General features: G+C 42.4%; 1 protein-coding gene and 1 long non-coding RNA gene across 2 annotated transcripts in view; one reads left to right on the top strand and one right to left on the bottom strand.

Annotated features, from left to right (window-relative positions):
* LOC115845678 (uncharacterized) overlaps positions 1-8,975 on the bottom strand; it is a 31,336-nt gene extending 22,361 nt beyond the window's left edge. Inside the window, exons 1-2 of the long non-coding RNA XR_004036559.3 lie at positions 8,645-8,975; positions 17-456 (exon numbers count right to left, since the gene is read on the bottom strand). This is a non-coding gene — a long non-coding RNA (uncharacterized lncRNA). The remainder of the gene's footprint in view (positions 1-16; positions 457-8,644) is intronic.
* Positions 8,976-9,248: 273 nt separating this feature from the next.
* On the top strand, positions 9,249-12,259 carry SAT1 (spermidine/spermine N1-acetyltransferase 1). Its single transcript, XM_030843819.3, has 6 exons — positions 9,249-9,505; positions 9,732-9,783; positions 9,874-9,957; positions 11,374-11,475; positions 11,570-11,610; positions 11,739-12,259. The coding sequence occupies exons 1-6, from the start codon at positions 9,440-9,442 to the stop codon at positions 11,907-11,909; spliced, it is 516 nt and encodes a 171-aa protein (XP_030699679.1). The 5' UTR covers positions 9,249-9,439; the 3' UTR covers positions 11,910-12,259.
* The last annotated feature ends 12,800 nt before the right edge of the window (positions 12,260-25,059 follow it).

Below are 25,059 nucleotides of genomic sequence, written 5' to 3'. Positions count from 1 at the left end.
TGACGCACACATTTACCATTTCTGGTACTCTTCATTCCTTTGCATAGATTCTTGTGTCCATCTGGTATCATTTTCCTTTAACCTGAAGAACTTCTTTTAGCATTCCTTGTGGTACAAGTTCACTAGTGATGAATGCTCTTGGCTTTCGCTTATCTGAAATGTCTTCATTTTGCCTTCATCTTTGAAGGACATTTTCACTGGATATAAAATTCTGGGTTGAAAGCATTCTTCCCATGCTTTAGAGATGTTGTTCCACCATCTTCTGGTTTGCATAGTTTTTGATGAGAAAGCAGTGATTAGTCTTAACTTAAGATTTTCTCTGCATCACTAGTTTTGAGAAATTTGATTCCGCAGTGCCTTGATGTGGTTTTCTTTGTGTTTATGCTGCTTGGCATTCACTGGGATTCTTGGATATGTTTGTTTGTAGTTTTCAACAAATGTGGAACATTCTGGAAGCTGAGTAAGAGAATTATAAAATTGTAAACTGAGCTTCATTGTTATAGAATGCTGAAGGTAAATGAAGAGTACTTAACCACTATTCACAGCTCTTTAACAGCTTTTTGTTTTAAACCATGGATTCAGAGACTAGATACTGAAAGAAAGTTTGGGACATTGTTCTATCTGCTGTCTTGCCCAGATTCTAAGCACTGTAACTGCATAACTTCCCTCTATTTGGTATAACCTTAAAATATCTGTAAAAAGGAGAAGGGAAAAAAAAGTTGTGTGAATCAATACGTTCTGCCTAATGCTTTTTCAATATTTTCTCCTGTTTTCACCAAGCCTACCTCTTTAAAAAAGATCTCCACATGTGGTTTAGAGGTGGAGTGTTAATTAGGTCACAGATGAGGTCCACTTTTAGAGACAGGATTGTAAATAATTTATCCTGCATAATGTGTTCTGGATTTGACCTTGTCCACATGATGTCTGGCTAGGCAGATGAAAAACTCCAGGCAGAGTACAATAGGGATTACAATACTGATTACCCAGCCTCTGTGATGATTCCTGATTCTATGATCATTAGAGCAATGTTCCCTCATTGGTTGGCAGATGTTAACAGAATCATTGCACATTTATTATTCATGAGGAAGGTGAAGCTTCATGACAAAGGTCAATGAATAAGAGAATGATCCCTGTGTAACGGCAGGAAGAAAACTGATTTAGGGACAAATCCTTCTCTCTCTGCATTGGACCATTCACAATTATTCTTCCTAATCCAAAAATTGTTACAGTCTTTATTTTATCAAGTAGACAGAAAGGAATAAACATTTAGAGGGTAAGTGCTGTATTCTAAGTACTTTACAAAGGGCTTTACAGCAGCATTTAATATTCACAACCTCAGGAGGAGGAAATTATTCTTATTAACTTCATTTGAAAGGTAAGCACACTGAGATGCAAGAACCTTGTCCAAAATCACACAGCTGGAGCCTACCCCGCTCTTTGGTGGGGCTAATGGCAGACTCTGGGAAGGCTCACGCCAAGCAGCACTTCCCAGAACTTCTGCTGCCAGTGACCTTGTCCCCACGGTGAGCCACAGCCACCCCCTGCCTACACAGGAGACCCCCCAACACTAGCAGCCGTGTGGCTGACAGGGTCTTGGTGCTCCGGCTGGGTGCCAGGCCTGTGCCTCTGAGGTGGGAGAGCCAAGCTCAGGACATTGGTCCACCAGAGACCTCCCAGCTCCACGTAATATCAAGCAGCGAGAGCTCTCCCAGAGATCTCTGTCTCAATGCTAAGACCCAGATCCACTCAAAGGCCATCAAGCTACAGTGCTGGACATCCCATGCCAAACAATGAGCAAGACAGGAACACAAGCCCACCCATGAGCAGAGAGGCTGCCTAACATCATAATAAGGCCACAGACACACCAAAACACACCAGCAGACGTGGACCTGCCCACCAGAAAGTCAAGATCCAGCCTCATCCACCAGAACACAGGCACTAGTCCCCTCCACCAGGAAGCCTACACAACCCACTGAACCAACTTTAGCCACTGGGGACAGACACCAAAAACAACGGGAACTATGAGCCTGCAGCCTGCAAAAAGGAGACCCCAAACACAGTAAGATAAGCAAAATGAGAAGACAGAAAAACACACAGCAGATGAAGGAGCAAGATAAAAACCCACCAGACCTAACAAATGAAGAGGAAATAGGCAGTGAACCTGAAAAAGAATTCAGAATAATGATAGTAAAGATGATCCAAAATCTTGGAAGTTGAAAGGAGGAAGTATAAGAAAAGTTTAACAAGGACCTAGAAGAACTAAAGAGCAAACAAGCAATGATGAACAACACAATAAATGAAATTAAAAATTCTCTAGAAGGGATCAATAGCAGAATAACTGAGACAGAAGAACGGATAAGTGACCTGGAAGATAAAATAGTGGAAATAACTACTGCAGAGAAGAATAAAGAAAAAAGAATGAGAAGAACTGAGGACAGTCTCAGACACCTCTGGGACAACACTAAACGCACCAACATTCGAATTATAGGGGTCCCAGAAGAAGAAGAGAAAAAGTGATTGAGAAAATATTTGAAGAGATTATAGTTGAAAACTTCCCTAATATGGGAAAGGAAACAGTTAATCAAGTCCAGGAAGCACAGAGAGTCTCATACAGGATAAATCCAAGGAGAAACAGGCCAAGACACATATTAATCAAAACTGTCAAAAATTAAATACAAAGAAAACATATTAAAAGCAGCAAGGGAAAAACAACAAATAACACACAAGGGAATCCCCATAAGGTTAACAGCTGATCTTTCAGCAGAAACTCTGCAAGCCAGAAGGGACAAGCAGGACATAGTTAAAGTGATGAAGGAGAAAAACCTACAACCAAGATTACTCTACCCAGCAAGGATCTCATTCAGATTCGATGGAGAAATTAAAACCTTTACAGACAAGCAAAAGCTAAGAGAATTCAGCACCACCAAACCAGCTTTACAACAACTGCTAAAGGAACTTCTCTAGGCAGGAAATACAAGAGAAGGAAAAGACCTACAATAACAAACCTAAAACAATTAAGAAAATGGGAATAGGAACATACATATCGATAATTACCTTGAATGTAAATGGATTAAATGCCCCATCCAAAAGACACAGACTGGCTGAATGGATACAAAAACAAGACCTGTATATATGCTGTCTACAAGAGACCCACTTCAGACCCAGGGACACATACAGACTGAAAGTGAGGGGATAGAAAAACATATTCCATGCAAATGGAAATCAAAAGAAAGCTGGAGTAGCAATTCTCATATCAGACAAAATAGACCTTAAAATAAAGACTATGGAGACCTTCAAGATGGCGGAAGAGTAAGATGTGGCAATCACTTGCAAACAAGAGGCCTGATTAACACCTCACTTATTGCTGACCCGGCTCTTTTAATTGCGGCCTAAAGTCATATAATACTTTACATTTATAAATAGAAGTCTTACACTTTTGATGGTCTACCCCAAAGATGAAACAGCTTTCCACGTCCTAAATTATAATTTCTCAAAAAGAAATGTAAGGTAAGGTAAGGTAAAGTAAGGTAAGGTAAGGAAAAAGAAAGAAAAGAAAAGAAAAGAATATCTTGGCCCATAATTCAACTATACTTCAATAAAAAATAAATTTTTAAAAAAAGGAAATCTTGGCCCAAAACAAGGTGTTTTCTTGGAGGTGGTTGTATTTATTTATTGATCATTCTCACAGGTTATCACCCATCTGTGATATGTAGCAAGAAAACCACTCTCTGAGAAAGACTCAACTTCTATGACAACTGTGGAACCCAGATGTTATCAAACTTTAGATAATTCAAGCTAGAGCAAGCACATCTAGAGAGTCATCTCAAATTACACTTTCATGTAGTGAGAACCTGAAGTTTTAGAGTGTTTCTCTAGCTCCAGATCAACAAAATTACATCTCTCCTCACCTTGTAATTTCACTTCTAGGAATCTACCTAAGGAAACAATCAGAAACCTGGGCTAAAATTTGGGTAAAAAGATGTTTGTCAAAGTATTAGGGACTTCCCTGGTGGTGCAGTGGTTAAGAATCCACCCGTCAATGCAGGGGACACGGGTTCAATCCCTGGACTGGGAAGATCCCACATGCTGTGGAGCAACTAAGTCCGTGCGCCACAACTACTGAGCCCACGAGCCATAACTACCAAAGCCCGTGTGCCTAGAGCCTGTGCTCCACAATAACAGAAGCCACCGCAATGAGAAGCCCACGCACCACAACAAAGAGTAGCCCCCGCTTGCCACAAGTAGAGAAAGCCCGCACGCAGCAACGAAGACCCAACACAGCCAAAAATAAATAAATAAATAAATTTATTAACAAAACAAAGTATTATTTATCATTGGGAAAAAGCCCTGCATCTTCAACAACAGAATAGTAAAATAAATTTCACAATGGAACTCTAAGGAACCATTATATATATTTTTTAATTTAAATATACCCAGTGACACGGGGAAATACTCCATACTATTAATAGTAATAATGCTAACAATTATGCCAGGTGCTATGCTGGGTATTTTTTTTTGCCACACTGTGAGGCTTGTGGGATCTTAGTTCCCCAACCAGGGATTGAACCCAGGCCCTCAGCAGTGAGAGCGCAGAGTCCTAACCACTGGACCACTAGGGAATTCCCACTGGGTACTTTATATGTATTACTTCATTTAATACTCACAACAATTAACCATATGAAGGGTACTATTATTATTTACTAATTACAGATTTAGAAATGGTGACTTAACAAGGTTAAGTATTGACACAATCACACAGATGGGGAGTATCTAAGTCCAAAGCTGTAGTAGATAAGAAGCCACTACACTATGCTGCAGGATAGACATTATAGATACATGATACCAAGTTTTTGTTATTACATACGCACAACGCACTCAGGTGATTTTTAAATTTTTTTTTTCTCGGTACGCGGGCCTCTCACTGTCGTGGCCTCTCCCGTTGTGGAGCACAGGCTCCGGACGCGCAGGCTCAGCAGCCATGGCTCACGGGCCCAGCCGCTCCGCGGCATGTGGGATCTTCCCGGACCGGGGCACGAACCCGTGTCCCCTGCATCGGCAGGCGGACTCCCAACCACTGCGCCACCAGGGAAGCCCCTAAAATATTTTTAAATGAGTATTGCAAAGCACAGACCAGTCGGAATGGACACTACAACCAATCAGAATGGAAGCCAGGTGTAAACAACCTAAATGGCCGTCTGATTTCCGTTAGCCTTTGTTGTGTAACAAAGAACCCTAACTTTTAGTGGCTTAAAACAACAATTCTATTCACTCATGATGCTGTGGGTTGATAACATGGACTGGGATCAGTGAGGGGGTTCTTCTGCTGGTCTTGCCTAAGGTCACTTGTGTGGCTGCAATCATTTGACAGCTCAATTGGGACTGAATGGTCCAAGGTGGCATCGCTTACGCATCTGGCCTCACTTACGCATCTCCTCATGAGGTCTTTCATCCTCAAGGAAGCTAGCTCAAGCTTCTTCATATGGCAGCAGCAATGTTCCAAGAGGGTGTGAACAGAAGCTTTAAGATCTCTTGAGGTCTTGCTTAGGAGTTGTACATCACCACTTTTACTGTATTCTATTGGTCAAGGCAAGTCACAAGGCCAGTCCAAATTCAAGGAGTGGGGACCTCTTATTTATTTGTGTGTTTGTTTATTCATTTATTTATTTATCTATTTATTCATTTATCTATTTGTTTTTTGGCTGCGTTGGGTCTTCCTTGCTGCGTGCGGGCTTACTCTAGTTGCGGCAAGCGGGGCCTACTCTTCATTGCAGTGCGCGGGCTTCTCATTGTGGTGGCTTCTCTTGTTGCCGAGCACAGGCTCCAGGTGCCTGAGCTTCAGTAGTTGTGGCACACGGGCTCAGTAGTTGTGGCTCAAGGGCTCTAGAGCGCAGGCTCAGTAGTTGTGCTGCACAGGCTTAGTTGCTCCATGGCATGTGGGATCTTCCCGGACCAGGGCTCGAACCCGTGTCCCCTGCACTGGCAGGCAGATTCTTAACCACTGCACCACCAGCGAAGTCCTAGATTCTACCTCTTGATGGGAGGAGCTGCAATGAATTTGTGGTTATTTTAATCCACTACACTGTATATACCAACTGAATATCAGCCCTTTATGTATATGTACATAGAAAAAAAGACTGGAAGGAATTCAACCTACTAATAGGGATTATTTTTATTAACTTTTTGTATTTCTTTTTTTATATATAAATTTATCTATTTATTTATTTTTGGCTGTGTTGGGTCTTCGTTGCTGTACATGGGCTTTCTGTAGTTGCAGTGAGTGGGGGCCACTCTTCGTTGCAGTGTGCAGGCTTCTCACTGTCGTGGCTTCTCTTGCTGCGGAGCACGGGCTCTAGGCGTGCAGGCTTCAGTAGTTGTGGCATGTGGGCTCAGTAGTTGTGGCTCACGGGCTCTAGAGCTCAGGCTCAGTAGTTGTGGCACACGGGCTTAGTTGCTCTGCAGCATGTGGGATCTTCCCGGGCCAGGGCTCGAACCCGTGTCCCCTGCATTGGCAGGCGGATTCTTAACCACTGCGCCACCAGGGAAGCCCCCTTTTTGTATTTCTGCACTTATATTTTCTTAATCAATATGCATTATTTTTATAAACAGAAAAAAAAAAACTATGACACCTTCCATAATAGTTTAATAGGGCAAGTTGGACAGTTTCACTTTGGCAGGGAAATCAACAGAATTCCTTCTTTCCTAGCTCTACCACTTCCTGGCTGTTGCAATTTTGTAGCCCTCTGAGCCTCTGGTTTTCTCTGTTGCAAACATTGAGCTAACATTAGCTATTTCACAAGACAGTTGATATTAAACAAGTCAATGAATGTAAAACACCCACGATGTCCCTTGTCTGTTTCCTTTCCTCCTACTCTCCCCCTACTCAGACCTCTTCAGTTATAGGAATTATATTTCTCACAAAGATTAAATTCTGTTGTAGTAAACTACAAACATATCTGCAAAGTAAACTGTATGCCCTGAGGGCTCGTTTCAAAACTTAGTCCTCCTTTATAACCCCCAAGTACCTAGCATAAGAGTCAATAAATAGTTATTGATTTTGTTGACTCATTAGCCAAATAAAAGTTTTCCAAATGCTAGCGAGTTAACCCCTTTTTATGCAGTTTTAAATTTAAATTCCAGTATCAACAGGGGGTAATGTTGGTCCTCCATGGCATCTATCTATTCCTGACAATATAAAACCTAACTTGATTCATAAAGAAAATTCACATTTCTTAGGGTTCTAAGCTTTTACATGTGCAAAAAACGCAATCACAATGAGCTTTTTTTAGCTGCCTGTTTTTCAGAATGGGCTCTCCTTGTCATAATGACAAAGTGAAGCATAAGAGCATGAAACTTAAACTGGAAAAACAGAATAAATAGAAAAAAATTATAGTGTGTTTTAATGAAACAATCATTATTCTAAAAACCTAAGCAGCCCACATTGAAAACGACCTTGTTTTTGCTTCAAGGAGGCAGCTATTATTAGTGCTTAGTCACCTAGTTCTTACTTAACTGTTAGCGGTAACTCGGTAACAAGCTCTCCTGAGTCCTCCCACAAAACAGAACAAAGCAGAGGCAGGAAGGGCCTATGTATGGTCATCTGTGTGCAGTGGTGTCAGGAAAGACACTACCTGAAGTGGCTTTAGGCAGACAAGAATCAATGCTATTTTTAAAGATCTTTGAGAAACACATTTCATAAATTCTCCCAATGACTCACTACGTATGATATCCCCAGAGGGTGGGAAGGGTAACAGAGGAGCTACTTTTGCTTTCTTTTCTACATACAGGATATTGCGAGCAAAGCAGAGAATCACTTGTTGAATGTCGGGGGAGTCATTTGGTGATAATCCACCCTATAGACTGAAAACACGGCAGGCTCCTTTTATGCTTTCTCTTTGACTCATTCCAGAACCCAGGCAGGGCAGCCAAAGCAGGGCCCTCAGAGGACCTGTCTGGAAAGGTGGTTTGTAAAAAGCCAAAAAAAAAAAAAAAAACAGAAAAACCCTCTATCTGCAAGAGGCTTGAGTACTTGTCCCATTGGGTATAATCCAGGAAGAGCTATACTCTAATCCAACTGTTCTCAAACATTTTACTCTCAGGACATTTAAAAATAATTGAAAAATCCAAAAAGCTTGCCTTCAAAAATTCTAGAAAACATGAGAACACACAAGCACACATTCCTTTAGTCACCAGAGCAATGATGTCATCACACATCTGTAAACTTGTAATTGGTTCGAAATAAAAAGTTTTAAAGGGGATAGGAGAGAAGCACAGGGAATGAGCAAGGAGGGAATATAACAATTTTCAACAGCAATGCAAGCCAGAAGATAGTCAGATATCATCAATATGCTGAACGAAAAAGAACTTCCAAACTCAAACTCGCTAACAGTGAAATAAATCCTTCAAGAACTTTAAGATGAATTTAAAGACATATTTAGACAAGCAAAACAAAAATTTTACAAGAGCAGACCTTCACTAAATGGAAGTATGAAGGAGTGTACCTCAGGCAGAAGGAAAGTGTTTCCACAAGGAAGGTCAGAAATTTAAGAAAAAATAAGGGGAAAAGTTAAGAAAGAAAATATTCTGTTAACTCTAAAAATTACCAGCAGAGGGGGGAAAAAATCATTGAGAAATTGAAGTAGCTTACCTTAGGAAATTCTAGAAAACACAATACAAGCACACATTCCTTTAGTCATGAGAGCGATGACGTCATCACACATCAGTTCTCTGGAAAATTTCAGCGAGAGTTAAGAAAGGGAAACGAAATCCTACCATTACTATGAAACTAGTTTTGAAAGGATCTTCGGACCCACAGGGCCCCTCAGACCACCCTATGAGAGCCACTGCTCTAATCCCCTTATCCCCCCATCGCCCAAAGCCAGGTCTCTCCAAGGAAGAAACAGCAAAGTCACTGGGCCAGGGCCAAAAGGGGAACCCCTCTCTTCCTTTTTGCGAAGGTTACTAGGGCACGCTTAGGCTCCGAGGTCGGGCTTTCGGGAAGGCTCCGCCAGGCGCCGCTAGAGGGCGCCGCTAGAGAGCCGCACCTGGCGCCTCACCGCCCGCGCCCCCGCCCGCGCGGGCCGGGTTCACACGGGCGGCCGGAAGAGAGGGCGGTGCCCGGAAGAGGGGGGGGGCGGTCGCGGCCTCATTGGACGAGGCACCGCGGCCTCATTGGACGAGGCGCCTCATTGGACAAGGTGCCTCCGCCTCACGTCCCGGGGCGGGGCTTCTTCGCGCTAAAAAGCGGAGCCGGGCGGCCGAAATGAGTGGTTGCTGCCTCAGTTAGCTGGTGTTCGTGTTTTGTTCGCCGAGGTTTCGTCGGGTCATGGTGCCATCCTGACTGGGAAGAGGACGCTCCCGGGAGACGAATGAGGAACCACCTCCTCTTACTGTTCAAGTACAGGGGCTTGGTCCGCAAAGGGAAGAAAAGCAAAAGAAGAAAATGGCTAAATTCGTGATCCGCCCGGCCACCGCCGCCGACTGCAGTGACATTCTGCGGCTGATCAAGGTAGCGGGAGGCATGGGCTCTTCCTGCGGCGGGCGGTGGGGTCCTGGTCCCCGGTAGGTCCCCCTCTCTCCGCCTGCCTCCCCCAGCCCCGGCCCGGCCGCGCCGCTCCGGGCGAGACTCAGGGTATGAATCCCCGCCCAGCCCACCCCATTCCCCCGAGCTGGCCGGGCCGGAGTCTCACTTAATTTTCTGCTTCTCTTCTTTTCTCTTGTGTACATCAACCCAGGAATTGGCTAAATACGAATACATGGAAGAGCAAGTAATATTAACTGAAAAAGGTAACGCATCAGTGGCGGGGCGGGGGACGAGCGTCCCGTGCCTGCCACCTTCATCGAGGCCAACACTGTCCCTGCTGCCTCTTCTTGCAGATCTGCTAGAAGATGGTTTTGGAGAGCACCCCTTCTACCACTGCCTGGTCGCAGAAGTGCCCAAGGAGCACATGACTCCAGAAGGTAATCGCCCTCTCCTTCCAGAAGCCGGAGAGACCGAGTGTTCTGGAAGACGTAGTGGCTGCTCTGTAGAAGCACTGACAACACAGGCTGAAGTTACTTACTGAGAAGTTGGCCAGAAATACTAGCCAGCCAGTGTTCAAACTACTGAGAAAAAAAAATAGATTGCTGCACTTAATAATAGGGCGGGTTAGAAGAGCTGTTTAAGTATCAGTGCTGTGGAGACCCGGAAAAGTTAGGTATAAAGTCGTTTGTTGTAATTCAGTTTCATAAATGGTTCTTGTTTGACCCTAACGTAACCGTTTTTGTATTTGTGTTAAATTACATTTTTTTCTTTAATTTGTCCCAATCTTCAGGTTACAGTCTCTAGCTTCGCCATGTACATGGCCCTTCCGTGTACATGGATGGGCGGGGAGGTAACTAAAAGATCCTTTACACAATAAAGTAGATGATCATGATAAATGAGGTAAGGCCCTATTATCACACACTTAAAACACGGTAGATCAGAAGCTCCATTGTACTCACTTCCTGTTTGCAAAGGACTATAAAATGGCTAGAAAGTTTAATTTGAAACCTTTGCCTCCAATTGGAATTACAGACACCCATAAAGAAGGAGTCAGATGCTTTTTTCCTTTTTTTCTTTGTTTTTTCTTTGTCGTTGTTTTTTCCTTTCTGGTCCTTGGGCAGAAGACGGAGCTAAAGAGGGAAGTTGTTGGGCAGGGGCGGTGGGGGGTGCTTAAGGTTTTTTCTGAGGTCATTTCCTCATACTAGAAAAAATGAGCAGAAAACATAAGGGATGAGGTACTTTCCAGAGGTATATGGATGTTACATCACACCTGGGTACCTCTACTTCTTCCGGCTTAAACATTGGGGAGAGCAAATGGAAAATGTGTGAATTGGAAGGCAAGTTCTGAAATTAAACGTTGCTCTTTTGGCCTGATGTCCTGATCTTAAGGAAGCAGAGTTTCTAAACTACAAATACTTAACTATTCTGAACTGCCGTGTAAACCTGACTTATTCCCAAGTCAAGATACCAGTATATCAGTAGGATGTGAATAATGTGTGTGTTTAGTTTTAAGACCATAGCACTTTCGTTCTGGCAAGTAATGAAAGCATTTTCACTTCCTGAGTGTGAGATCCAGCAGATTGCAGAGTGGCCAGTCCACAGTTTTAGCCTGGTTTCAGCTAGCTCTAATGTGTGCTTTTTGCAAATACATGTTCTAAGAACAGTGAGATCATCCAACAGTGGCCTGGATTGCACTAGCATAAAAGTCAGGAGACAGTCTGGCCCACTGGCTACTTATTTCTGTAATACATGCATGTATGTTATTTAAAAACTTATGATAGACTTCTGATTTTGCAGCTACAACTTTGACGGATTGTTTTTCATCCATAACTCATGTGATACTCTTATTACAGGACACAGCATTGTTGGTTTTGCCATGTACTATTTTACCTATGACCCATGGATTGGCAAACTGTTGTATCTTGAGGACTTCTTCGTGATGAGTGATTATAGAGGTATGATTGAGTTCAGGGGGGCTGCTCTAAAGAGAAATCAGGGCTTGAAGTCCTTAAAATGACCTTTTAAATGGTACTTCTCTTTCTTTTTTAGGCTTTGGCATAGGATCAGAAATTCTGAAGAATCTAAGCCAGGTATGTCTTGGTGTTTGGTTTCCAAATTTGTAAGGGTTACTGGATTATTTTAACACCTGAATCAAAATTGGGTCTTGGAAAGCAGGTGAAATGTCACTGAGTTTGTGTTTTCCTCTCCTGCGTAACAGGTTGCGATGAAGTGTCGCTGCAGCAGCATGCACTTCTTGGTAGCAGAGTGGAATGAACCATCTATCAACTTCTACAAAAGAAGAGGTGCTTCTGATCTGTCCAGCGAAGAGGGATGGAGACTCTTCAAGATCGACAAGGAGTACTTGCTAAAAATGGCAGCAGAGGAGTGAGGAGTGCTGGTGTAGACAATGACAGCTTCCATTCTATTTTAGAATAAATTCTCAACTTACCTTGCTTTCTATCTTATTTGTAGTGAAATGATAGAATGAGCACCCATTCCAAAGCTTTATTACCAGTGGCGTTGTTGCATGTTTGAAGTAAGGTCTGTTTAAGATGGCAATCCTTGTATGCACGTTGGAGTCAGACTTCTGTTGAACATCTTTAATGAACAGCAAGGTGGTATGATAATGTCTATGAAAAAAACTCCACTCTTGTGAGTCATTTCAATGTGTACAATGTACACACTGGTACTTAGAGTTTCTGTTTTGATTCTTTTTTAATAAACTACCCTTTGATTTAATTGTTTGGTGTAAGCATTTTTACTGATCCTTTATTTCTTAGACATTTTTCTTGCTGTTGAGTGCAAAGTAAAAATGCCCAAGAAACATGATAACTTGACAGTTTTTTAAAAAGTTTTTTCTTGTTTTTTGGGGGTTTTTTTTTGTTTGTTTGTTTTTTGTTTTTTGCGGTACACGGGCCTCTCACTGTTGTGGCCTCTCCCGTTGCAGAGCACAGGCTCCGGACGCGCAGGCTCAGCAGCCATGGCTCACGGGCCTAGCCGCTCCGCGGCATGTGGGTCTTCCCGGACCGGGGCACGAACCCATGTCCCCTGCATCGGCAGGTGGACTCTCAACCACTGCGCCACCAGGGAAGCCCCTAAAAAGAGTTTTTAACCCAGTTTAAAGTGTCTTATGGTCAGAAGCTGTGTTGTGCTTGTCTAGACATTGTGTGTTGTCCCAATGTCTAGAAAGAAGCCAGTTGAATCCCAAAGTTTTATATGTAGCAACATATAAAAATATGACTTTATATTGATGACACTACACTTAATCCAACAGAATTTTCAAGAGCTTAGAAACTAAGGCCCACAATGAAAAAGCCTATTTGTTACACCAGTAAAAGAGGTGGAAATGGGTTCTGAAATACTGGAAATTGGGGGAAAAAACATCTTGCCCACAACAACCTCATCCCACACACAAATACTATTCTGAAGGGAAAGTAGATCACTTTGCTAGTTAGGCAGGAACAAAAATTCCACATTTTTAAAGGAATTTTGTAAACTAAAAGGCTGGAGTTGGACACAGGTACCAGTCAGGGTAATTAGCATCCTATTTGGAGAGCAAGTTTCTGATAACTGTGTTAACACATGGGTTTCTAAGCGGAGAAACAATAGGAGGGCTTAAAACTGCTGGGGGTTGGGGGAGAAGTAAATAGAAGCTTTCTCCAGGACTGGAAATGAAACTCACAGAGGGCTGAGGAGGAGACAGTTTTAGATAGGTGAACTCCTTTTATTACTCATGACACTGACCTAAATTCCTAAACCCACTAATTCCCACAGTAATGAAAGTGGTAGTTAATAACCCCTGTACTGATTTCCAAGATTAATGTTTTCCAAAAGAAGTCATCAGATAACTGAGAAGCAGTACTCTGTGTCTTCTTACTGTGTTCTCCAGGAAAGAAACACGGGACTCCTCACTCAAAGGGCGATTTGTCCTGCATCCCTTGGTTTCAGTGTCTTTTGTGGCTTCCTAAATTAGAAGGCAGCCATATAAACAAGCAGGATCCTGTACTGTGTTTAACAGGAGCGCTTTGGGATTTATTGGTAGCTCAGAGAGCATGTCATGAAAATAGACTTAGAGTCCGTTCTCAACCAGGCTCCTGCTAGACTGGCGAGTAACTATAGGAGAGAAACGCTGGCAAGCATAAAAAGGGTTAACTAAACACAAGGAGCTTTGTGGGGAAAGAAGACATTTTGAAAATTGTGTTTTGGAAAGTGGGCCTCCTTGAGGAAAACAACTACATGCTGACTGTGGTTAAATATGTGAATAAATTAGATTAACCAAGTGAGTTACAATGTAACTCTTTGTTTTCTCATACTTAGAGCTTAGCCCTAAAGGCCCAGTGTTGTCACCATGAAAGCTTTTAGGAAGTTTTTGTATCCACTTTAAAAAAGTCCCTTGAGTTTAAAATTTAGAAGCTGAAACACCACAGCATCAGCCTACTGAATGTTCAACGCTGTTACAAAGACACCTCTTTAAAAACTGAACTATAAAAACAAATCCATAAAGCTTGAAATCACCAGGCAAGTAAGAAAACACAATCCGGGGAAATTATATGAAAGGAAATAATAAACAATGATAAACCTGGAAAAGGGGGGCAGGGGGAGTCCAGGTAAGCAGCACCTCTGTAAAGATAACTTTGAAATTACTATTTTACTAAAATATTATGCCTGACATAATCATTTGGGAAGAACAGTCTTTCAGGCCTAAGAACTTGCCAATTATTACATAAGAATATTTTGGGGTTTTCTCTGTATAGTTAAAAAAAATAACTTATTTGCTAAGTTTATTAGCTCCCTTAAAGAATAATAAAATCAAAATTTTTGATAGTATTAAAACAGGAAGTAGCTGGCTTTGTCCACACATAGGCTTACAAGACATCCTGCCACCAATCTGATTACAGGGTCAACAGTAGAGGCACCTTCTGTCACGCTCCAAACCAGAGCCCAAGGTCATCAACTGCTTAGATTCCACTGGGCAGCCTTTCTAGGGAAAGAAAGTAGAGTCTTTTTCACAGAAATGCACAAGCAACAATTCAGAAGAAATCTAATGATTTATTAATGTCTTAACACCCACTCTACCCAGTCCCGCTTTACCCAGCAGGGCCTAGAATGATGGCACTTATCTGTGCTCCTTGAGGCGAGTGGCTGCTCAGAGTCTGCAGGTGGCCACGTCCGCTCCCAGGATTCTGTTTGCGAGACCGGCCTCATCTTCGTCTCCTTGCTTCATCATTTCTTCACGTGGATTGTCATCTCAGGGTGACTCTGTGCTTTATTCTCATCCCTTTTCTTTGTGCTGCCGGTCTGGGCTTCAAGCTAGTCAGCTGTCACCCACAGCCCAGACTGACAGGCCCACACCCTTATTGAGTCCATCCCACCCCCACCCCTACCATCATTGCCTTTTATGCCTCATCTATCAAAGGCCGCCAAATACCCTTCCTTGCAAAGTTCTCCCAGCGCCCTCTTCCCCCAACACCTTTCCTTCTTGTGGCTTGCATCTGCCCAGCAAATGTTTTAGTAGCTTCCAGGTGGTTGTCAACATAATAGTTAATGAGAGCTAACGTTTAGTAAGTACTCACCAGGAACCAGGCATTGTGTTTAGCACTTTGTATAGTTATTACGTCATCTAATTCTCACAAACATCGTGTGAGCTAGATGCTACTATTTGTTTCTTTTTATAATGAGAAACTAACCCTCAGAGCCCTTAAGTTGCCCAAGGCCACACAACTAGGCCTGGGAATCAAACTCCAAACAAAATTTCTCAAACCCCTGGGGGTTCACTGCCATCTTCTCAGAGGACCTCATATTCTCCATAAGAATGACTGAATTAGGTGCTTCTTTTGGATTATACTCTAAAGAAGAATAAGTACAGTTGTCCCTCAGTATCCGAGGGGGATTCTGGAATTTTTTTTTTTCCGAATATTTTCCATCCACTGTTACTTGAATCCGCAGATATGGAACTCACAGATCAGGCAGGGCCAACTGTATAAGCATTTTCTAGATCATTGAAATCAGTAGTTCTTAGTACGGGCTGCACATTAGAATCACCTAGAAAGATTTTAAGAAATACTAACGCCCCACCCGGAGAGAATCTTTAATTATATCTTAATGTCCATTCCAAAGTGAAGGCTGGATTGATCGCCACTGATGTAGATAATTACCTTTTAACCGAATCCTAGTCACAACCGTGAGGACAACCATTTCAGTCTGTGTTTACGCTGCTCACCTTGGCACCACATCATTAACAAGGAAAGAACAAGTGAAATCACATCACGCTGCATGAGGGAGAACCTCCTGGAGAGTTTTTAGAGAAAAATGGTGGGAGAATTGTGTCAACCAACTGCTTACAGTGCTGAAACCGGAAACAGCCATCAGTACCACGCTCCTTTGCAAGGAGCAACTTCATTTCAGCAAAACATCTTCCCTCACATTAAATCAGTGTTGCCCATTTGAATTTTATTCATTTGGTAGTTTTGTCTGTATTTGACTTGTAAATGTATATGGTTTCACAGTTGTATAGGAGCTACGAACATCAAACGTTCACATCTAGTTGTATGTCTACAGTAAGTAAATATAATAAGAATAATTTCAATCACCACTATGAGAAGTCTTTCCTTTAAAAGGAGTCTGTGTAGGGCTTCCCTAGTGGCGCAGTGGTTGAGAGTCCGCCTGCCGATGCAGGGGACACGGGTTCGTGCCCCGGTCTGGGAAGATCCCACATGCCGTGGAGCGGCTGGGCCCATGAGCCATGGCCGCTAAGCCTGCACGTCCGGAGCCTGTGCTCCGCAACAGGAGAGGCCACAACAGTGAGAGGCCCGCGTACCGCAAAAAAAAAAAAAAAAAGGAGTCTGTGTTACTAGAGTTTGAGAAACACTGCTGTGACCATAATGCAATACTGCCTGCTTCTGATTGGTTAGAAAAAGGCCAACGGCATCAGAGGTAAGACTTTACCAATTAAGCCCCAATTTGGACAGATTTAATCTTGATATTTCAGCAAGAATATTTCATAGATATGTTTTTTTTCCACCAAGAGGCATATAATGTTTGTCTCTTTTTGTGATGCAGCCGATAATGTCAATACCTAGGTGCACTGATTCATTAGGAGTTTCAAACTGTGATACTCTATCATTCCTTCTTCATTTCTTAGCTAAAATACTTCTATAGAGAACCTTCTCCTATATTGTGTTTTGTTACCATGAAGTACAGTTCACCCAGCAAAGGCAGGATACATGCTTGATTCTTTTAATTTACTAGGTTTCAAAAGAATGAACTGGCTTCCCCAGCATCTTCCAATTCGGTTTCCCCCCCCCCAAGTATCTTTATTAACTCGTGGACTTTAAATATTTCCTGTGTCTTAATTGCGTCATTTTTCTGATTGAAGCTTGGATTGCTCTAATTGTCCAGTGAGAGCTTCTTCAAGTTGGCTTCAGAATCCTTTGGACATGACTGCAGAAGCCTTTCTTTGTTAGCTTCCTCGCTTTTAAGATGTCCCAGGTTCATCTTGTACGTTTCCTACCCCAGACCTGACATCAATGGCTAGGTAACTCCGAGCTTCTGAGATTTCCAGGGAAGCAACATTTACTGGGATCAAGCAGTGTTCATGGCTCTGTTTTGACAATAACATGGGCACAGCCGACTGGTGCCATTCACCTCCAGCTTAGCTCAGGGAGCCTTCCACCAGCTGCGGCCCAGGGCTGTCTTCTTCCACCTCGGGGCTTATGCTGCTTTCTTTCATTCAGTGAATCAATAACAAAAACAACAAAAGTGGTTACAAAACAGCTAAATCCACAATGACAGCGATCCTTGTTTGCAGAGCAACACGGTCTGTCCAGGGGCAGTTTGGGTCTGGTGGAAAGAACGCTCCACTTGGAGTCAAAGAAAACTGAATTGGATCTTGGCACTTCTTCATTTACGGGACTAAAAATAAACTACCTCAGAGTTGCAAGTGAGATTATGAATATGGAAGTGCAGGATGTACATGATTAATATATTCTATATGATATACTTAGAGTAACCCTGCGTTGAGCATCTACTATGTGCTAGATACCATGATTTTATTTCATTAATCTTCATAACAACAGTGGCAGAATATGCCACCCCAAAATATGCCACTTTGGCATTAAGGATTATTTTGAGCTAAAGGCACTCGAAAAACAGCAGATGCAAGAAGAGCATTCTAATCTCCCCTTTTCCTTCTGAAAACAGGAGATAATACTCCCATCTATTTGTTACTTTTCCACAATCACCCCTTTGTCCAATCTGTTAGAAGAGCATTTACGTTTGCCACCTCTTCGAGTGTCCATTTCCTTATGAGGGCTCCCATGTCACTGTAAAACATATTTGATCAATTTGTGTGCTTTTTCTCCTGTTGATCTGTTTTATATTAATTAAATTCTCAGGCCCAGCCAAAAACCGCAAGAGGGTAAAGGTCAAGTTTTTCCTCCCCCCACATGTTCCTGTGGTGTGCCAGTGAACCAGCTGGGGTTAGGGAGGAGCCTTGATTTGTAGAATTTGCTGATTAACAGCGTGTAAATACTTCCACCAAGGCTGATTTCAAGCTACCAAAGGCTTCAACAACTAGCTTGCAAAATTCCCGAATATTTAACAGTAGGCTCTCCCAAGCCAGTAGGAGCAGGCTTCAGCACACCACTGAATCAGGCCCATTTCAAAGATGAGGAAATGGAGGCTCAGGGAGGTTGAGCAACTTGGATTCACGGCAGGGGGTGTGGGTCCAGGCTGTCAACCTGGTCTGTGCCTCCACAAACGTGTGCTTTCTCTACCACATAGCTGGCCCTTCTCGAAGCAGCTGATCCACACTCTTTGACCTCCTTGACTGTCAACATCCCAGGAGCAGGGACATGCCCCATAATCTTTATATCCTCAGGGCCTCATTCCACGCATGGCACGCAGTAGGCATTCAACAAACATTCATTAAATAAATGGAATCAACCAGCCCCAGTTTTGGGGGGAAACAGAAAGAGAGAATCAACTTTAATTTCATGCTTTACCTGTAACAGGCATCCACTTTGAGAGTCAGAATTTAATTGGGGAAAAAAAAGCATATAATTATAGGGCACTTTCTACATTCCACATGTTATACATGGATTATGTCATTTAATCCTTAAAACAAATCCATCCTTCTGTGTATGAGGCAGGTAGGGTGTAGGGGGTGAAACAACTTGTTCTGTGTTATACAACCGGAAGGCAATGGGGTTGAGCTTTGAACTGGACAGCTGGGCCCCAGACACACCTCACAAAGCACAACTCACTGTCTAATTTAACTGTACACAGTGGCCTTGAGTCATTAATACTGGTGGTGCTTTGGGACTCAGACTTTCTTTGTCACCTGGAAAAGGTCTTGCCTGTGCTTACGTTAGGTGTGGAGGAGCCAGGGGGAAGGTGGGATTGAGACCAACTGCTTCCTGCGGCAACACTTCCCAGCCAGCTCTGCAAGAAAATGCGACTTTTCCGCAGAGGACCAGCTTCAAGGCAAGGCAAGTGGTTCAGGAACCACCCCACTTCACTTTCTCTTCCTCAAATTATATACAAGTTGTTACAAGAAACAAAAATTTGCTCTCCTAAATTTTCCACACGGGCCTCCAAGGAACTGAAAAACAAAAATCATTTTCCAGTTTCTCTGGCTTCAAGCCTGATTCCAGGACATGATCCAACACTAATCACCATCCAAATGCCTGTCAGTGAGATGGTGGCGATGCACTCTGGCATATAGTACTGAGGCAGCCTTGTGCAATGTTGTTACAGCATTATGTTATAATTACACCCCAGCCTTGTTTCCTGCACATCTCGCAGATGCTTATCCACCAGCGGGGTGATAGCTGACAATCACTCTAAACAAGCCTGGACAGAAGAAATAATAGCGGTAACCCTGAGGAACTTCTGAAAGAATATACAGCTAATATTCTAGAACGTTCGGCCAGTTCAGTAGTCTCTTACAGGCAGGTCAAACGTCAGGCAGCATTTCTACCTTTTCCTGTTCTGCTCTGAGCTCTCTCTGTGCTCTCTTGTCTTGTCCAGAATAACATCACTTAACTCCTCTGTATCTTGAAACATGTTGACTTAAAACATGAAACACCGGAGGAAATTCTTACAATCCCTCAGTCCCCACCCCCACCTCCCAGAGGAGCTAAAAGCTTAAGGAGTGGTGTAGCAGGCTGTTTGTTATAACTGCTAAGGGGGCGGGGGAGCTGCCTACCCAACCTCCTACCGCTCCTCCCCTGGGATGGGACAAACAGAATCCTATTGGTCATGGACACTGGGTCCGACCAGATGGAACTCTCTGGAAATGTTCCCACTGAAATCCAGGGAAGTGGGAAGGAGGAAGTTCCAGAGGGAAGAATCTAGGTGGTGGTGTGTGTAGTTTGCATTCCTGTCTGTGTTTTAAGAGGTTTCCAGGCAGGTTTTAATTAACCTCCAGCTGAAACTTGCTAAACAAGTTTTGCAACCCAGGTTGTTGTGTTAGTATTTTTCTGGGTGTATTGTCCTAGGTTTGAATTTCATGAAGTTTATTATTCTTTCTAATTAAAACTCAATGGGAAAAAGCAAAGTGTATGTTTTAAAACCTAGGTATTTCCTGGTAATGGCTTGTAGGAAAGAATGAGATTTGGATTGAGAAACGAAATGAGAATTTATTTACAAGTGATAAGACAAAACTAAAAATATTATTTTTTCCAATGAAAAATACACCATCTTTTGGGTCAAATGCTAATTGTTTAAGACTTCATTTTTAAAACAAACCCTTAGGTTTCATATGCTCCAACACCTAGGGGTGAAACAGAATACTTTCTTTCTAGTTTCCTTCATCAAGGCCTGCATTTCAGAAACTAAAGCACAGCATGATCTTTCTGCAACAATAACCACTGAATAATAATCACTCTGTCCTCAAAGGAGCCACTGAGAAGAGTGGGCTTTGAGGATACTCGACAAGATGCAGGCTGCTGCCGCAGGGGCCTCTGTCCCCAAACCCTAAGAATAATCTTTTGACATGATCTCTGATAAATCACTCTCTACAGTCATTTATATAACCCTCTGCCCCTAGCACAGAGGAGTCTGCTAGTTCAAGTCCTTCAAACTGGGAAATATTTGCCATTTGAAGTATATGAGAACTTTCCAGGTGACTGAGATTTAGGAACTTGCTTTCCAAACCTCAAATTCCATATGTAGGGCTTCCCTGGTGGCGCAGTGGTTGGGGGTCCGCCTGTCGATGCGGGGTGCGCGGGTTCGTGCCCCGGTCCGGGAGGGTCCCGCGTGCCGCGGGGCGGCTGGGCCCGCGCGTCCGGAGCCTGTGCTCCGCGCCGCCGTGGTGGGAGGCCCGCGTACCGCAAAAAAAAATAATAAATAAATAAAATAAATAAATAAATAAATATTCCATATGTACTCTTTCTGGAAATAATCTGCCTGACAGTGCCCCTGAGGTAACAAGGTCACACTCGGTTCCTCTTGACCATCTCCCCTTCCATAATAGTCCTTGCACTTGAATACAAAAAGATGTATCCCTTATCTACCCTGAATCTTAGCAGAGTGTGTTACCTCAAAGTGTAAAAACCTCTGGGCACCAAACCAAGGAATAATTCAGCAATGTACAGCTCCTGAGGAAAGTTCCCTGAGAGTTAAGCCAGAGTCAGGGAGAAAAAATAATTTTTTCTCTACCCTTCTAGGTTCTTGCTGAGATCTCCCTATAATGAAAGACAGATTAACAGGAGATAAACAAACAGAAGTTTAACAACATGTATGCCTCCTGTATACCCAGGAAAACTAATTCTCCAAAATGGCCCAAGGCACCACCTTCAATACCATCTCTAGCTAAAGACAAAAGAAAGATGTTAGGGGAGAGGAGAGCCAGCTACTGATGGTTACCAGGAAAAGCACAGTAAACAGTAAAGGGTATGGCAGATTTAAGTTGTTGTCTTCTCCACTGATAAGAGCTTCTAGAGACTTAGACATTTTCTTTGTCCTAGTACACAGAGGGAGACACCCTTACAAACGGATATTTCTCTTATAAGTGTAAATGTCTCTTATAAAAGTGTAATTTCTACTCCATTTTCAGAGCTTCTCCTGTGTCTGCTAGTTCTTAAAAATAATCAGCCTAAAATAATCGTCATGCCAAAGAGGCATGTTTGAGGGGAGGGATATTTTGCTCCCCTTCACCAGCTTCTCAGGTTGCTTAGGAGCACAAACCAAGGTTTACATTTCAAACTCCACAACGAAAGAGGCTCCTGAGCAAGCCAATTCAAACTGTCTCTCTTGGTAGAAATCTAAGTGGTACAATAAAGGAACTACTGGTTAAAGAGTGTCAGCAGTCAGTTGGCTCCGGGCGGGGGCGGGGGTGGGGGGAAACGACATGACCATACATTTCCACGCGATTGCTGGCTCAAGCATTTTATCATGATTGTTTATTACGTCCCAGAAGAGACTGTAAATTCCATTAGACATTTGGGACAGTTTTCTCTCTCAAGATCTGAGAAAGAGATCATTTGGTTAAAAAACAAATTGAGAGGAACCGTAACTTATTTTACCCAGGTGACAAACTGCTTTATCTAAGCATTAGAAGTGGAAGGGAGATAATATTTAACATTTATTTGAATTGAAAAATAAAGTCAGATTTTCTTTAAGGATTTCCATTCCCTTTCACCTAATTAACTCCTACTCTTCCTCAACTCTCCACTTAAATGTCACTTCCTCAGGGAAGCCCTCCCAGACCACCTCCTAGTATACATTCCACTAACACCTCCTTCATTGCAGTCTTCCCATTTGTGACTTGCTGTTTATCTGTGAAATTCTTTAAGATCTGTCTCTCTCATTAGAACAGAAGCTCATAACGGCAAGAATCATGTCAGTTTTAGGTCCACCATTGGTTGGTGAGCAGGGAGACGGTTAATATTTTGCACATTTCTTTAAAAGTTAGTTTGCTTTGGCTGATTGGTTTGACAATGAGGACTGGCTGTGCCATTAGGTGTACAGCAGGCACTTTCCATTAACTGAATGAGCTAAATGAGCTGTGCTGAGATTTCAAAGCAATAAAAATAGATTTAAAGTATGTGCATAATGTACAGTACATCAGAAATCATGTTCTCTGCAACTATTTAACCTATGATTTTACAAATATAAAATGTCAATTCAAAATGTACAAGAGAAAATTTGAAAATTAAATTTTTAAAAGATGAAATATATGGAGAGGTACATAGCTGTTCAAAATTCTTTTGAACAGAAATGCTTGAACGAAACTGAAATAGTACAATCACTGCACGAACACAGGACTCCCACTTCTACTCTTCCTGGGTGGGCGTCAGTCAGCATCTGCTTGAACACATTCCGTGCTGGGGAAGTTACTACCCTACATGCTAGCTCAAAGCACTGTTGGAAAGCTCCATTTGTGAAAAAGTTCACCTAGCTTGAAGTCGAAAACTGTCTCTTTGTTGTTTCTATTCACCCAACTGTGGCCTTAACTCTGCCACCGGAGGTAGAATAGCCCCTCACCCACTGAGCAGGCTTTTAATGATTCCAAGATAGACACATCCAATATCCAACCCTTTAAAAATTCTGTATTATATTATTTCTTGGCAGGGCACCATCCTTCTTTGAAGATCTCCATTCCCCTTCACCTAATTTATAGACTCCTACTCTTCCTCAGCAATCAGCTTATTTATTTATTTATTTATTTTTGCGGTACACGGGCCTCTCACTGTTGAGGCCTCTCCCGCTGCGGAGCACAGGCTCCGAACGCGCAGGCTCAGCGGCCTTGGCTCACGGGCCCAGCCGCTCCGCGGCATGTGGGATCCTCCCGGACCGGGGCACAAACCCGTGTCCCCTGCATCGGCAGGCGGACTCTCAATCACTGCGCCACCAGGGAAGCCCTCAGCAATCAGCTTAAATGTCACTTCCGGCACCTCCAAGCAATGTGTCCATTTTCTACGCAGGGAAAGTGGGAAGGCAGAGGGTGAAATACACAGCCTGTCCTTAAACAGCTTGTCCTTTTAAAAAAAATTCTGTAGAAAGACATCTCAAAAAAAAAAAAAAAAAAGAAAGAAAGAAAAAAGAAAGCCTTCTCTAATCACTTCCATCTACATTTCATTGGCTGGGACGTGTCACAAGGAAACTCTTAGTAGTAAAGGAGGCTGGGAATTCTAGTATGTTGCTTTCCGATTACTCTTATAGAAAGCCATGGGTATAAGGTGAGCAAAGTGATAAATCACATATTGGCAAAATTACAAGCTATGGTTTTAGAAGTTATTTGGAAGACTGTAAAGTAAACTAAATAATCAGCTAACAAAGTAGTTATTAAGACAAAACAAACCTTTGACAATGTGTAAAGCTACGCAATTTTCTAGCTGGGTCAAAGCAAAAATATAAACAGTTCACCAAAAAATGTAGATTCGCAAAAAAATAAAAGGTAGTATATATGGCCTGACATTGCTTTGCTCTTAAAATTTTCCAGTGACTTCTCTTTCCACTCCCAACTCCAACCACCCTACCCCAAAGTGTTAAATGGTTGTGACGTTCACGTTTCCTAATCAGCATGTAAGTCAGAAATTCCTAAAATGCATTTTAAATTGTGATCACACCAGGACATGACTTTGTCTATAAAGCAATTTGATTTTTAAGGCAACTTAATTTTAAAAAGACTTGCACACAAATGTTCAGTTGATGACGATTAAGACCATTTTCTTCTGGTGAATCAGCATGATTTCTTCATCAAATTATGCATTTTGTCTGCTTTGTGGAACATTGGCAGTTTCATTTCCTGTTAAGGAAACAGTATCTTCAAAACTCAGATAAACCTTTGCCTTTGCTATTTGAGTACTGGAAATAAACCAGGAAAAATCTCAAATAAGTCTTCATGATTATTTAAAGGTTTAGAAGGGGATTATTTGTTCTGATTGAAAAAAATTATCTTTTCATGTGAATACTTTATATGGAAGGTCATTTCTGAAGCTTCTGTGGCTGATGCGGTTGGATTCGTACCTAACTTCTTTCTTCTTGTAAAATAGAATCCTGTCATCATCACAATCTATACTCTCCCACCTGGACTCTCAGCAGGAACCCTGGGGTGGCTCCAGGGGTAAGAGCCCCAGTTCTCTCAGTATACATTGCATACAAACATCCTAACAACTTTTTTCAAAGTGTTTCATTATTAGTGTTTTGTTTGAGAAAAAGTCCAAAAGAGGATCTGGTGAAAAGTCTACAGGATAAGGAACATGAGGAGAAAGAGACAGCATTTTGAAATAGAATCACATGATTTGCAAGCAGGGAAAAAGCAAGAAGAAAAAAAAAAGAGGGGTGGTGAGAAATCATAGAGAAATTGTGCTGAGTGGCAGCGAAGAGAGGCTAGTACCATACTGAACATTTTTTGAAGTGTCTGTATAGGCGTTGGTATGACAGTGACCTTAATGTACCAATAGCATCCTGTAGACAATACAGGGGGGCTACATATAAGGTTGTTTGGTTTCTGTTTTTTTTATGGAACGGTCCAGATTTTTAGTTTTCTGTCTAGAAAGCAAAAAAATCAAAAGTGCAAATACCATGGCCTG

This window comes from Globicephala melas, chromosome X (assembly GCF_963455315.2).
Source record: "Globicephala melas chromosome X, mGloMel1.2, whole genome shotgun sequence".
NCBI lineage: Eukaryota > Metazoa > Chordata > Mammalia > Artiodactyla > Delphinidae > Globicephala > Globicephala melas.
Note: the sequence above shows the minus strand (reverse complement) of the source record. Positions and strands in the feature narration are given on the sequence as shown.

Coding starts and splice junctions, on each gene's coding strand:
- SAT1 (XM_030843819.3), top strand. CDS start 9,440: ATGGCTAAATTCGTGATCCGCCCGGCCACCGCCGCCGACTGCAGTGAC. Junction 9,958..11,373: donor GGAGCACATGACTCCAGAAG/GTAATCGCCCTC, acceptor CTCTTATTACAG/GACACAGCATTGTTGGTTTT. Junction 11,611..11,738: donor TTCTGAAGAATCTAAGCCAG/GTATGTCTTGGT, acceptor CCTGCGTAACAG/GTTGCGATGAAGTGTCGCTG.